The sequence below is a fragment of the Bubalus kerabau genome, chromosome 1 (genome assembly GCF_029407905.1).
Source record: "Bubalus kerabau isolate K-KA32 ecotype Philippines breed swamp buffalo chromosome 1, PCC_UOA_SB_1v2, whole genome shotgun sequence".
NCBI classification, from domain to species: Eukaryota; Metazoa; Chordata; class Mammalia; order Artiodactyla; family Bovidae; genus Bubalus; species Bubalus kerabau.
The window spans coordinates 170454579-170470861 of NC_073624.1; the positions used below are offsets into that span (position 1 = coordinate 170454579).

The 16283-nt window shown below is 37.5% G+C and overlaps 1 protein-coding gene across 9 annotated transcripts in view; it reads left to right on the forward strand.

The window, feature by feature from the left end:
* Positions 1-16283, forward strand: part of MAPK9 (mitogen-activated protein kinase 9) — a 69750-nt gene that overhangs the window by 17365 nt on the left and 36102 nt on the right. For all 9 annotated transcript variants that reach the window (XM_055539092.1, XM_055539085.1, XM_055539088.1 and 6 more), the window contains 2 exons: positions 10663-10792; positions 15469-15527. In XM_055539092.1, coding sequence (XP_055395067.1) covers positions 10663-10792; positions 15469-15527 — 189 coding nt within the window. The remainder of the gene's footprint in view (positions 1-10662; positions 10793-15468; positions 15528-16283) is intronic.

The window sequence follows — 16283 nt, forward strand, 5'->3', positions numbered from 1 at the left end:
TTTATGGCCAATAAACATGAAAAGAGGTTCATTGTTAGTCATTTGGGAGATGCAAATCAAAACCACAATGAGGTACAACTTCATACCCACTAGGTGGCCATAATCAACAAAATGGAAAATAAACAATTTTTGACAAGGATGTAAAGCAATTAGAACCCTTGTACATTGCTGGTGAAAATGTAAAATGGTATGGCAGTTTGTGAAAACCAGTTTGGCTGCTCCTCAACGAGTTCAATTCAGTTCAGTCACTCAGTCGTGTCTGACTCTTTGTGACCCCATGGACCACAGCATGCCAGCCCTCCCTGTCCATCACCAACTCCCAGAGTTTACCCAAACTCACGTCTGTTGAGTCGGTGATGCCATCCAACCATCTCATCCTCTGTCAGCCCCTTCTCCTCCTGCCTTCAATCTTTGCCAGCATCAGGGTCTTTTCAAATGAGTCAGCTCTTTGCATCAGGTGGCCAAAGTATTGGAGTTTCAGCTTCAACATCAGTCCTTCCAATGAACACTCAGGTGTTAAACATAGAATTATTATATGACCTAGTAAATATTCCTAGATATATTCCCAAAAGAATTAAAAACAGATGTTCAAAAAAGACTGTATATAAATGTTCATAACAGTACTGTTCACAGTTAACTGAAAGGTCAAAACAGGCCAACTGTAGATCAGTAAATGAATGGATACACAAACTGTGTTCTATACATACATGGAATATTATTTATAAAAAGAAATGAAGCACTGATGTATGCTGTGACACAGATGATCTGCAAAAACATGTTAAGTGAAAGAAGCCAGACATGAAAGGTAGTTTTATTATATGAGTCCAAAGTAGGTACATCCATAGAGAATGCAATCATGCAGCTTGGTGGTTAACTAGGACAAGAGGGAGAGGAATGGGGAGCAACTTCATAATGGGTATGGAGTTACCTTTTGGGGTGATGAAAAATTTGGGGTTTATTTAAAGGTGGTGATTGCACAACACTGAATGTACTAAATGTTACTGAATTGTTCACTTTGAAATGGCTTATTTTATGTTTATGTGATTTTTTTGGAAAAAAAATGTAAGCTGAAGGATGCCTTAAATTAAGGATATTTGTCATTTAATGGATGCTATGCTATGCTAAGTCACTTCAATCGTGGCCGACTCTGTGCGACCCCATAGACGGCAGCCCACCTGGCTCCCCCGTCCCTGGGATTCTCCAGGCAAGAACACTAGAGCGGGTTGCCATTTCCTTTTCCAATGCATGAAAGTGAAAAGTGAAAGTGAAGTTGCTCAGTCGTGTCTGACTCCTAGCGACCCCATAGACTGCAGCCTACCAGGCTCCTCCATCCATGGGATTTTCCAAATGGATACTCTAGTATTAAAATATTATAATATTTAATATGTTAAATATTATAATATTTTCATTTATATTATACAGTAAAATATGTCATCATTTTTTGTAACTTATTTAAATTCTTTTAAAATTATTTAAAAGAAAATACCAAGAGTTAAGTGAAAGTACATTTAACTTTTAGTATTTTCTTTTAAATAATTTTAAAAGAATTTAAATAATAATAAAATTTTAAATAATTTTTTGACAATTTTATTAACATTTGTAAGAGCACCTGTCACCTCACATACATGTAGATGCTAAAATTTTAGCACCATCCTGAATCTCATGTCTTGCAAATTCCATTTCCATAGCCTGAATTTTTATTTTAAGGAAAGATCAAAAAATGAGTTTTTCCCATTTCTCCTCAAGAAAAAAGTCATTATTTTGAACTGATTAAGGTAGCTCTAAATAAGCCCCAGCATAGCTAACAGTTTATTTTATAATCTTTGATGTAATTATTCACTTAAGTTTGTAATCCAAGCCAGTTATTCGTTACCAGATCAAAACCTTTTAGTTGGGTTAACGTTGCTGATTCATGAAAAAGGGGTTAGTTAATTTGATTCAGATTATTGGTACTTTCTTTTAGAAATGTTTGTGCAATTATGAAAATTATTCTTAGGCTTTTGGGATGTTTTCTTCTGGCTTTTAGATGAGGCGCTGTCACGAGAGCTGGGCCTAGATGGTTGGAGACCTGGTTTCCATTATTACTTTACCGCTCCTTTCTACCAGAGCCTGTGCTAGCTTCTGTCAGCCGGGAAGGTGGGTGACTGCTCCTCACCTTCCTTCTAGGCTTGAGGCTTCTCGGCTCCCCTGAACGGCAGCACTGACGCTGCTTGCAGTCCTAGTTCCAGACCGCAAGAGAGATACTCCCCCATCTGTCTTTGGAGGATTTTTTTTCTGGCCGTTTTGCACAGCATCTTGAAGACTGGCATTATACTTTAAAAACTCCTCAAAAGAAAAGTGTTCTTTTTGTACAAGGCATAAGGAAAGGGTATTTTACCTTGTTCTACTGTTTAGATGAAGCAAGAAACTATGAATGGTTCCAGTCAGACTCCTTTCTTCCTTGTCACTGTTGGAAGGGCCTGAGTATGCCCAGCATCAAGCCCTGACTTGCAGGTAGCCTCTTCTCTCCAGTGGTCCCTTCTCTGCAAACCTAACAGGCTCTTTCCCATGCCCATCACTTCTGTCCCCACTGCATCTCCTGGCTGGAGAATTCTCTGCAACCCTGCTGATCTATCCAGACCAGTCTTTTAAGACTTAGCTCTGAAACTCCAGATAGTCTCAGTTCGTGCCTGGAATAGAGCCTTCTTTCTGGTTAAACCAAATGCTGGACTAATGCACATGTGCACACGTGTGCACCTGCATGCTCCAGGACTGTAAGATAATCAATTAGTGTTTTAAACTAGTCAATCTGTGGTAATTTGTTATAGCAACAACATGAAACGAATATATCTGTGTTCTTACATTTTTGAGAAATAAAATATCATAGTAGCAATAATGCATGGTTTATAAAAACTTGTTAATCATCTAAACTAGAGCTTTATAAAGACATAGGGACAGGTAAATTAAAGTGCAGGTACTGATAGAAGATTAAATGGAGGAGCTGGGATCCAAGTAAAATATTTTGACTCCTAATTTTGAATTATAAAAACAACTGTCTGATTTATCTGATTCTATGTTTCTGTTGTTCATTAAAACTGTTAGTAAAATAATTAGGAAGTAAGTTTTAAAATGTTTATCATTTGCAGTATTTATAAAATTAAGTTATTAGTAGAATTAAATAGTTACAAGCTCTATAGGAAAAATGTGTGCACATTTCTTTCATATAAATTCCATTTTTTTTCTCTCCGTCTAAAATCTCAAGCTGTTAATCAAAGCACTAGGGAGTATTTGTTTTACAAAACAATTCTATGAAGTGTTTAACCTCATTTTTTTTTTTTTTTTTTTTTTTTTTGCTTTTTAAAAAAAATTTTAATTGAAGTATGGTTGGTTTACAGTGTTGTTAATGTTTGCTGGACAGCAACGTGGTTCAGTTGTACGTATAAATGCATTCCTTTTTAAACTATTCTTCTCCATTATGGTTTATCATGGAATATTGAATACAATCCCCTATGTGTAGAGTAGGACTTTGTTGTTTATCCATTCTGTATGTAACAGTTTGCATCTGCTAACCCCACGCTCCATCCCTCCCCAGCCCCTCTCCCTCTTGGCAGCCACAAGCCTGTTCTCTGTGTTTGTGAGTCTGTTTCTGTTTCATAAATGTTCGTTTGTGTCATATTTTAGTTTCCACATATAAATGATATCACATGGTATTTGTCTTTCTCCTTTTGACTTACTTCACATAGTATGTTAATCTCTAGTTCCATCCTTGTTGCTGCAAATGGCGTCATTTCATTCTTTTTTTATGGTGGAATAGTGTTCCATTGTACTCTTCCCTGGAAAATCCCATGGACGGAGGAGCCTGGTAGGCTACAGTCCATGGGGTCGCGAAGAGTTGGATACGACTGAATGACTTCACTTTCACTTTTCACTTTCATGCATTGGAGAAGGAAATGGCAACCCACTCCAGTGTTCTTTTGCCTGGAGAATCCCAGGGACGGGGATGCCTGGTGGGCTGCCATCTATGGGGTCGCACAGAGTCAGACAGGACTGAAGTGACTTAGCAGTAGCAGCAGCAGTGTTCCATTGTATATATGTACCACATCTTCTTTATCCATTCATCTGTTGATGGACACTCAGGTTGTGAATAATGCTGCTGTGAACATAGGAGTTACATATGTCTTTTTGAATTATAGTTTTGTCTGGATGTACGCCCAGGAGTGGGATTGCTGGATCATGTGGTAGCTCTACTTTTAGCTTTTTAAGGAACCTCCATACTGTTTTCCATAGTGACTGCACCAATTTATATTCCCACCAACAGTATAGAAGCGTTCTCTTTTCTCTACACCTTCTCCAGCATTTATTATTTATAGACTTTTTAATGATGACCATTCTGACTGGTGTGAGGTGGTACCTCATTGTAATTTTGGTTTGCATTTCTCTATTAATTAATGATGTTAAGCATCTTTTATGAAGTGTTTAACTTTCTTTTTTAAAAAAGTGTATACTATTAGATCTGAGAGTGCTTAGAAGTGACAGTTACAAGCTTGACTTGAAATGGTTGGTGTAGCTTATTCCTTTTTGCTTCCTCTAGTTCTGTATAAGCATGAATGTTGGCCTGTTCTTATACTGTATTATTTTCTGTTAGTATATATAAATGAACGTAATGCCCACAACAATATTTTTGTGATAAAGTAGATATATGATATAAGGCATAGGAACGCTGTGATTCAGGAGAATCGAGTTCTAAGTCCAGCTCAAATCCTCATAGCAGTAGTTCTTAGTTACCTTGGGCAAATCATTGTGTCTTTATGGACCTTAATAGTTATATCCCTAAAATAAATGTTTTGGAGCTTCTTATTTAAATTGGTGGACCAAACACCTAAACAAAGAGACCAGGAGGGCAGTAATCAGTGGATATAAAAGCACATTTAACAAGTTTCTGCAGAGGAAATGAGAATAAGTAGATGAGACATTTGCCACAAAGAAGAGAACCTATCTATAGTAGAACTCAAGAGAGGTTATGGGTCTAGAGATGCCAGATACAGAAAACAAAGATGAAATGGGTGGCAGGAAATAGGGATGTTAATTAAACATGTGTCTCCAAAACAGTTTTGCTAGTTGTCTCCCAGCCTTCCCACCCCATCCCCATGCTCAGCATTTGCCCCTAGATAGTGAGTAAGTAAATGAAAAGTTATTGGGCTAGGATCTGGGAAAGGAGAAGCCTAGTCAGAGGAGCCCAGGATTTGGGGTGGTCTTTCCCTTGAGGGCATTTGAAAATTCTGGTATGGGCAGCTGAGAGATTTGAGAGTCCTTTGGAGTGTCTTGTGGGGCTATAGGAGATAGGGATTGGAGTCCAGGGCCCTCTAAAGGGGCTTAGTGAACTTCCTTTGCTTTGAATTGGGTCCAATAAAGGGCTGCATGCTAGAAATAAGAACAAACCAGAAAGTAACAGGCTCTTGCAGGCACAGCCGCTTAGCTTCATATCGTCTCATTTGCTGAACTCAAGGTGAGGTGAGCCCAAATTGCTAGTGCTTCAAGGTCCAGCAGAAATAAATCTAAATTCTACCTGGAGGAAGACAGCATCATACTGGTTATCAAATTATTTCTAAATAGCAGACAGTTTTGCAAGTTCAAGGTCCAGCACATAGTCAGAAATAACTAGTCACAGAAGGAGATTAGATGACATTCACAAAATCCAACACAAACAACAGAGAAAAGAAATAGATCCATAGGAGTTATTGGCCTTATTGGATCCAAACTTCCAAAGAGCTGTGATGTTATGTTGATAAAAGACAGTATGAAAAATTTGGGGTGGAACATGAAAACTTGAAAAAACTAAATAGAAATTATAGAACTCTTAAGATATAGTAATTGAATTATGAAGTTAATGGGTGGGTTTAAAAGCATATTATTAATAAGTATAACTGAGGAGAGAATTGTGACCTGAAAGATAGTTAAGGAGAAAAGTATCCAGAATGAAGGCTGGGGAGGCAGAATGGTAGAAACATGCAGAAGAGAAGATGTATTTGTTTTCTATTGCCACATGACAAATTGCCATAAACTTAGGGATGTAAAACAAAGCAACAACCATTTGTAATTTCATAGTTCTGTGTAGGTTAGAAATCTGGGTGGGCTTCCATGGGTTCTCTGCATGGCATTTCACAAGGCTGAAATCAAGGTGTTATTGGACCAGGCTCTTCTCTGGAGGCTCTGGGGAAGAATCTGTTTTCAAGTGCATTCAGGGTTCTTGGCAGAACCTAGTTCCTTGCAGCTGTAGGTCAGAGGTCTCTATTCCCTTATTGTCTGTCAGCCAGGGAGCACTCTGCTCCCATTCCTTCTCAAGACGGAACCCCCACGTCCATCTTGACGGCCATAATGTCATGTCTCGTCCTTCTCTGGATTCAGATCTCTCTGACTTTCCCCTCTTCCCAACCAGCCAGAACAAACTTTGCTTCTAAAGGCTCTTGTAATTGGATTAGTGCCCCCTCACAAACCCCTTCCCTTGTGATCTCCCTTTTGTTGAAATAATATTTAGTCCCCTTATGGGACACAGGGTGAATATACCACAAGAAAACCAAATCCCTAGAAATAGGCAGAACAAACCACTTCGGAAAACAATTTGGCATTCAGTTCAGTTGCTCAGTTGTGTCCGACTCTTTGCGACCCCATGAATTGCAGCACGCCAGGCCTCCCTGTCCATTACCAACTCCCGGAGTTCACTCAAATTCACATCCATCGAGTCAGTGATGCCATCCAGCCATCTCATCCTCTATCGTCCCCTTCTCTTCCTGCCCCCAATCCCTCCCAGCATCAGAGTCTTTTCCAGTGAGTCAACTGTTCGCATGAGGTGGCCAAAGTACTGGAGTTTCAGCTTTAGCATCATTCCTTCCAAAGAACATCCAGGACTGATCTCCTTTAGAATGGACTGGTTGGATCTCCTTGCAGTCCAAGGGACTCTCAAGAGTCTTCTCCAACACCTCACTTCGGCGCTCAGCTTTCTTCATAGTCCAACTCTCACATCCATACATGACCACTGGAAAAACCATAGCCTTGACTAGAGGGACCTTTGTTGGCAAAGTAATGTCTCTGCTTTTAAATTTGTTATCTGGGTTGGTCATAACTTTCCTTCCAAGGAATAAGCGCCTTTTAATTTCATGGCTGCAGTTACCATCTGCAGTGATTTTGGAGCCCAAAAAAATAAAGTCTGACACTGTTTCCATTGTTTCCCCATCTATTTCCCATGAAGTGATGGGACCAGATGCCGTGATCTTCGTTTTCTGAATGTTGAGCTTTAAGCCAACTTTTTCACTCTCCACTTTCCCTTTCATCAAGAGGCTTTTTAGTTCCTCTTCACTTTCTGCCATAAGGGTGGTGTCATCTGCATATCTGAGGTTATTGATATTTCTCCCAGCAATCTTGATTCCAGCTTGTGCTTCCAGCCCAGCGTTTCTCATGATGTACTCTGCATATCAGTTAAATAAGCAGGGTGACAATATACAGCCTTGACGTACTCCTTTTCCTATTTGGAACCAGTCTGTTGTTCCATGTCCAGTTCTAACTGTTGCTTTATCTACTAAAATAAAACATGCAGCCCCACTCTTAGCTATCTACTTGTTAAAAATCCATGCATAGGGTACCCAGAACCATGTACAAGAATGTTTATGACCATTCTTTGTTTTTTGTAATTGCTTTGTAAACTGAAAACAACCAATATATCTATAAAAATTATGTCATATAATCATAATGAAGGAATGTTGGAGCAATGACACAGAATGAGCTGTAGCTTCATACAACAATGGATGTATCTCACAAACACCATGTTGAGTGAAGGAAGTCAGACACAGTTTCAAAAACCAGGCAAAAATAAATGATGCAGGGTCTTAAAGATGCATGTTTAGCAGGTAAAAGCAAGGAAGTGATTCTCATAAAAGGCAGAAGTAGTTACCGTCTTTGGAGGGCAGTGGGAATAGTGATTAGTAGGAGACGTGACTAGGGGATTTTGGGGGTGTTGACAAAGCATGATTCTCTGTGATAAATCATTGAGATAAGGAACAAAAAAGGAAGCAAAAGAATGAATACCAGACAGGCACAAGCCTTCTGTGCATAACCAACAGCACTCAACTTTGGCAATCCTGAGAGAAAATTGATTTAAAACTTAGAAGATAAACTATCAATCAAGGATAAAGGAAGAGTAAGATAATTTATCTTCCATGCACTTTTTTCCTGAAGAAATTCCCTTAGGATATATTCCAACCAGAAAGAGACTACGAGAATGTATAACAAGTAACAGTGGAGGCCAGTGAAAAGAAATCCCAGGCTGATAGCTGCACATCAGGCGTTGAAACTTCAAGAAAAATGTCTTCCCCTCCAAATGAAATAGGTTCCAAACAATAGATAATTTGAGAAGGTAGGAAGTACTAGTTACAGGCTCTGGCAAGATATATTTGTCTTCTCTTAATAAGAAAAAAAAAAAGTTGATTAGAAACTTGTAGTAGAAAAGCTAGAAAAAGTCATGATTTAAGAAGGAAATAAATTTAAAGTAACATGAGGTTTGAGAACTGGTAGAATGTAGGAAGAGAATCCATTTAACCTTAATATTGGAAACAGTCTTGTTCTTTTATGAGTGACAGAAAATCATGTGATCTCTGGAAATGAAATGTAATCCTTACTCTGCAAGTAGTAATGTTTACATGTGCGTACATACATACACTTCATATCTTGATTTTTCAACTTTTAGACACATCCTACAGAAGAAACACAGAAGACCTAATTATAGAGACTGAAAGATGTGTTATCAAACTTGACCATTTAAGACAAATTTGGAGGGAAAGAGAGCTGGAAGTAAAAGAAGATGAAGTGTAATATTCTCATTTTACATACTGGGCAGCAAGAAATTCCTTTAAAAGTTGATGAAACAAGCTTAGGCATGTTATTTAAAGTTACAATGGTGACCAAGGAAAAAATTAAAAATAACATGAGAGCAAAAAGCTATGAGGCATCCTTGGGGGTTTCAGATAAGTGACTAAATCCTCAGTTTTCATAATGGGGAGTAAATAGATAACTTCTAAAGTTGATAAATGAGGAAAGAGTGATAAAAGTATATTTTTGGAGTTGAGACATGACTATAAGAAGTAACGCCAGGAATAATTGAAGATCGCTCCTCCTGGAGTTGAAGCTAGGAGTGGGGAACGTGTGTCTGCTCAGGTAATTCAGAATCGGTTCATTTGTCTCATTGGACACAAACTTCTTTGTCCAAAAAAAGATGTGTCTGTTTTTAAATTCTTAAGACTGAGATATATATGTGCTTCCCAGGTGGCTCACTGGTAAAGAATCTGCCTGCAATACAGAAGACTTGGGTTCACTCCCTGGGTCAAGAAGATCCCCTAGAGAAGGAAATGGCAACCCACTCCGGTTTTCTTGCCTGGGAAATCCCATGGACAGAGGAGCCTGGTGGGCTACAGTCCATGGGGTCACAAAGAGTTGGACACAACTCAGCAACTAAAACAATTTTATGTATACACACACACACGTATAAGTGTACAAATCACACATATATATTAATGATTTGTTTCACAGATTTAATTTTAACATTTTGTAATTCATATGAATATTATATTTGCATATGGGCATGTGATTTTACATCTGTGTATACCTGTACACATAATGTGAACTGAGTTAAAGAAAAAACAATTTCAAAGTAACTTGACAGCTTTCCGTTTTAAAAAGTTAAAATTGAATTAAGTTTGAGTTTCTTGGCAAACAGATTATTCACAGAAGTGAATAAGTGTAAACAGTGTGGTAAACCGAATAGAATAAATAGAAACAGTGTTTTAAATGGTGCTCAGGTTCTCAGATGGTCTTTAGCAGCTTTGAACCGCCAGTGAAGAGCCAGAAGGTAACAGTAACAGCAACTGATGCTAGTGCGAGCTTGAAACTAGTACACAAAGTATTCAATTTTTCCTGTGTATTTTTTCTAGGAAAATGGATAGTAAATTTCAGCTGGGAGCTTGAGATGCTAGAAACTGATCCCCTAGAAGATTTTATTTCTTACCATAGTATTAATAATATGAAGAGGTATTTCTAGTAGAATTTTGTATATATAGCAATTGCTTATGTTAGGGATTTTGTATCTTGGGGATTTACCATGAGTTGAGATTTTGGCTTCTGCTTTCTTTTTAGATTCTTTCATCTAGGAAAAAACACAATCAATCAAAACTTAGATTTATAATATTACATTCTTCTCAGGAGCTCAAACCATTTTCTCCACTGTGATATTCCAAAATATACTTATGTTTTATTTTGTGATACCAGTGAGTTTTTTCAACTTATTGACATATTTAAACTGAAGATTTTGTTTCCTGACCAGACGTATGTGCTCTATAGTAAATTACCTGGTTCTGAAGATAGTAATCTCAACTAACATAATGAGATGTCAGTGTGCAAAGAATTGCTGAATCCCATCCTAGCTGCAGCTGCCAGGTCGGTGCCACTGAAAGGAGTCAGTTCATCCTGCACTGTTAGCCAGCTCCCTTTGCTCTTCATGTGCAGAAGTACCCCGAATGAAAGCAAGCAGATGTTTCCTTATTTGTTACTCAGTTAGATAACATATTGAATGTACATTCTGCATTGCTGTATTTTCCAGAATTATCCTAATGGGTTGCTTATTATATTTCTTAATTATAGTGCTGCTTTTGATACAGTTCTTGGGATAAATGTTGCAGTCAAGAAACTAAGCCGTCCTTTTCAGAATCAGACTCATGCAAAGAGAGCATATCGTGAACTTGTCCTCTTAAAATGTGTCAATCATAAAAATGTAAGTAATGTCTGTGTTTCCACTATATACTTTAATGTTGTCAATAACATGTGATAATCTTCCGGGTCTTTGAAGATACAATGAGTTTAGACCTAGAGTAAGCTAGTGATAAAAGTACTATTTAAATGTTTATATTTTATTGATAAAATTGTTAATCAACATTGGGGATATTGAGTCAACAAAAGGTATCGTGGTCCATAGGAATTTAGGTCACTCATTAGGAATGGGAATGTTCTTGTTACCATTTGGTTTTCACTATTTCAGTGTGATAAAATGGCAAGAGTATTGACCTGACAAATTGAAAAATAGTTAAATACTTTTTAGAAAAACACTGTTCTATAAGTAGCTTTTACATATTCCTATTTATGGAAATAATTGTTATTAGATGATGCTTTATTCAAGGTAGTTCTACTTGGCACAGAAATCAAAGCCTTGTACATTGTAAGGAAAAAAAATGTATCTCTAGAAAATGAGGTACTTAGTCACGTTTCATGTTCTTTAGCTGATCCCTGAATATTATGTGGAACATGATTTTGATAGCCTTGCCATGTTATAAGATTATAAGATGGTAAGCCTAGAAGGGGCTTTGGAGACCCCCTCCCATCTGAATTCTCTTTGTTGCAAAGTTGAGGGGATAAGTATCTTAAGATTACACTCAGCTCCATATGGCTCCTTTTGTTGTGACATTTCAGCTGGATTATTCTGGTGTAGGGACAAAAAACTAAGGTAATTTTAATCTTTTGAGTCTGTGATTTGAATTTGTTTTTAATTTCTCCAATGCATGTTTTATTTGTTGTTCAGTTGCTAAGTCATGTCCAACTCTTTGCGACCTCATGGACTGCAGCACTCCAAGCTCCCCTGTCCTCCACTATCTCCCAAAATTTGCTCAGATTCATGTCCATTGAGTCAGTGGTGCTGTCTGTCCATCTCTTCCTCTGCTTCTCATTTTGCCTTCAGTCTTTCCCGGCATCAGGTCTTTTCCAATAAGTCGGCTCTTTGCATCAGGTGGCCAAAGTATTGGAGTTTCAGCATCAGTACTTCCAAGAAATATTCCGAGTTGATTTCCGTTAGGATTGACTGTCTCATCTCCTTGAAGTCCAAGGGGCTCTCAAGAATCTTCTCCAGCACAGCAATTTGAAAGCATCAGTTCTTTGGTGATAAGCCTTCTTTATAGTCTAATTCTCACATCTGTACATAACTACTGGAAAAACCATAGCTTTGACTTTATGGACCTTTGCTAGCAAAGTGATGTCTCTGCTTTTTAATATGCAGGTTTTTGTGTCTAGGTTTGTCACAGCTTTCCTTCCAGGTAGAAGCATCTTTTAATTTCATGGCTGCAGTCACCGTCTGTGGTGATTTTGGAGCCCAAGAAAAGAAAATCTGTCACTGATTCCATTTTTTCCCCATCTATTTGCCATGAAGTGATGGAACCAGATACCATGATCTTAGGGTTTGTTTTTTTTTAATGTTGAGTTGCAAGCCAGCTTTTTCACTCTTCTCTTTGACCCTCATCAAAAGGTTCTTTAGTTCCTCTTTACTTTCTGCTATTAGAATGATATCATGGCATATCTGAAGTTCTTGATATTTCTCCCAGCAATCTTTATTCTAGCTTATGATTCATCCAGCTCAGCATTTCACATGGTGTTCTCTGCATATAAGCTAAATAAGCAGGGTGACAATATACATCCTTGTTATACTCCTTTCTCAATTTGGAACCAGTCTGTTGTTCCATGTCCAGTTCTGTTGCTTCTTGACCTGCATACAGGTTTCTCAGGAGACAGGCAAGGTGGTCTGGTATTCCCATCTCTTTAAGAATTTTCCACAGTTTTTGTGATCCACACAGTGAAAGGCTTTCACGTAGTCAATGAAGAAGTAGATGTTTTTCTGGAACTCCTTTGCTTTCTCCATTATCCATCAATCATGGCAATTTGATCTCTGGTTCCTCTTTGAAACCCAGCTTGTACATCTGGAAGTTCTCAGTTCATGTACTGCTGAAGCCTAGCTTGAAGGATTTTGAACATAACCTTGCTAGCATGTGAAATGAGCATAATTGTACAGTAGTTTGAACATTCTTTGGCATTGTCCTTCTTTGGGATTGGAATGAAAACTGACCTTTTAGAGTCCTGTGGTCATTGCTAAGTTTTCCAAATTTGCTGCCATAATGAGTGCAGCTCTTTAACAGCATCATCTTTTAGGATTTGAAATAACTCAGCTGGAATTCTGTCACTTCCACTAGCTTTGGTTGTAGTAGCTTCCTAAGGCCCACTTGACTTTACACTCCAGGATGTCCGGTGTCTGGTTCTGTGTATTCTTGCCATCTCTTCTGTTTCTGTTAGATCCTCACCATTTCTGTCCTTTATCATGCCCATCCTTGCATGAAATGTTCCCTCGATATCTCCAGTTTTCTTAAAGAGACCTCTAGTCTTTCCCATTCTATTGTTTTCCTCTATTTCTTTGCATTGTTCACTTAAGAAGGCGTTCTTATCTCTCCTTACTATTCTCTGGAATTCTGTATTCATTTGGGTATATCATAAAAACAAAAGTAAAAAAAAATTTCTTAAAAAAAATATGGTGGAATGTTGCTAGATCTCATGTACATTAATGAACATAGATATAAACCATTTTTAAATAGCTACATAATACAAATGCACAGTAATTCATTTAACCAATTGCTTATTATCAATTAAAATAAATTTATATTTTAAAAATTAAAAATTAAAACATAAAAAAGCATAAATATTTAGATTGTGTCTAATTTTTTACTACTATAAGCAGTGCTGCAGTGAACATCCTTATACAGGTGAATTCTTTGGCCAAGATTCTGGGTCAAAAAGTATGCACATTTCTGATTTTAATATATACTGACAAATTGACCTCAAGGAAGACTATCAGTTTTACACTTTCATTGAGTGTCTGAGTATGGCTTTTATTTCAGAATACTCCAGAACTACATATTGTTGATTTTTTTTGTTTCACCTTACCAAACTGATAGATGACAAATGATACCTTATTTTTATTTGTGAGGTTGATTTTCTTTCCATATCTCTACCAGCCTTTTATTTTTATTTCTTTAGAGTTTGTTTTCCATGGCCTTTGTCCATTTTTCTCTAGGACTGTTGGTTTCTTTCAATGCAGGAGATGCAAGAGACTCAAGGGGGGGAAAAAAAACTGGATTCATATGTCAGTCTTTACACCCAGATAAACTCACCAAGATAAACTTAAAATGAAACAAAAACTTAAATCTAAGGCATGAAACCATGAAACATTAAAATATTTATAAACATATCCCTTGCCAATGCAGGAGATGCAAGAGACACAAGTTCAATCCCTGGGTTGGGAAGATCCCCCTAAGTAGGAAATGGCAACCCATTAACAGTATTCTTGCCTGGGAAATCCCATGGACAGAGGAGCCTGGTGGGCTACAGTCCATGGGGTCGCAAAGAATCAGACATGACTGAGTGACTGAGCACACTTCTCTTATGCATTTAGAGAAGATCTTTGTATATTAAAGCTATCAATCCTCATATCTTTTCCGTTTGACCTAATTTGGGTTGTTTTTCAGAGAAGGCAATGGCAACCCACTCCAGTACTCTTGCTTGGAAAATCCCATGGATGGAGGAGCCTAGTAGGCTGCAGTCCATGGGATTGTGAAGAGTCGGACACGACTGAGCAACTTCACTTTCACTTTTCACTTCCATGCACTGGAGTAGGAAATGGCAACCCACTTCAGTGTTCTTGCCTGGAGAATCCCAGAGACGGCGGAGCCTGGTGGACTGCCATCTCTGGGATCGCACAGAGTCGGACACGACTGAAGTGACTTAGCAGCAGCAGCAGCAGGTTGTTTTTGCCATAGATTTTTGTCGTTGAATGTAATCAAGTCTTGTAGATTTCGTGTCATTCTTAGAACAGACTTTTCTACACCAGAGTTGTATGAATGTTTATCCATATTTTAATGTTTCATGGTTTGATGCCTTAGATTTAAGTTTTTGTTCCATTTTTCTTGGTATAAAGGTTAAAGTATGAATTCAGTTTTCTTTTTTCCCCCTTGGCTATCCAGCCACTCCAATCTTCAGTCTTTTATACTGAATAATTCAGCTTTCCCTCAGTCATTTGAAATGACTGAGGATGTGTTTTTAATGCTCAAGTAGCAGAATTCATTGTTTAACATTGGAGTACCAGGACCAAAGCCTGCGATGGGGTCAGTTTTTGAACCCTCTTTAGGTAAATACATAATACTGTGAGGCATTTCATCTTTATTGTACCGAAATATAAGCTTAGCCCTCATATTTCAAAACTTTCTTGAAATTTGCACATTGTATTTAAGTTTTCAGAGTTAACATATTGCTTTATTTAGTGTTTTTCTACTTATAATTGATACTATTTTATGTTCAAAGCTGGAAAGCATTATGTGTCAAAATTCTGTAATAATAAGTTACCAGGGACACATAAAAGTGATTTGATTAAAAGTGCATCTTATTTCCAAGGTGAGAATCCTAATCATTTAACTTTTGAAATGCTGTATAATAGAATATTCTGGTAAAAGCAGTAACAATAATAAAATTACAAAGCTCTGCTGTGATTTTTTTCCTAGTTTTTTATACATTTTAATGTTAAACTTAATGTTTATAGTCAAGTAGAGTTTTTTGACATACTGAGGTTTAATTTTCTCTTTTCAGATAATTAGTTTGTTAAATGTGTTTACACCACAAAAAACTCTAGAAGAATTTCAAGATGTGTAAGTATAATTTTTATTCAGTAATACACTGTGCATGAAAGACTGAGAATTTAAGAGAACATGACTACTTTTTTTAACTTAGGAAATGCAGACAATATAATACATTTTAAAATGATATCTTAGCCACTTTTCACTATGAAATAGAAACAGTAAGCAAAAAAAATAATAATATTCAACTACTTGTGCCTATGGACTTCTCAGGTGGCTCTAGTGGTAAAGAACCCGCCTACCAATGTAGGAGACGTAAGAGATCCTGGTTCGATCCCTGAGTGGGGAAGACGCCCTCGAGAAGGGCATGGCAACCCAGTCCAGTATTCTTGCTTGGAGAATCCCTTGGGCAGAGGAGCCTGGCAGGCTACAGTCCACAGGGTTGCAAAGAGTCAGACATTACTGAAGCAGCTTAGCACGCATGTGCTTATCCCTAGACGGTTATCATTTTTACAACAGATAAAGGATGACTGAAAGTGGATTCCTTGGAGAAGACAGTGCCATTAATGCTGCTGATTTGCTTTACTGAAATATAAAATGTTTTTCTCTAGTCCCCTAAAATCCAGGATTGTAGGGTTTAGGGGTTTATGGTTGTTATATGAAATGGGTAAGTGACTAAATATTGTATGTTTTCCAAAATCTGAAATAGAATTGTTTTACTAACAATGAAATGAAATATTAATTTATTATTGAGATATAATGCACAACTTTATCTGAAATTTATTGGTTTATTCATTCAACAAATATTTGACTGCTAGAAATTCCCTG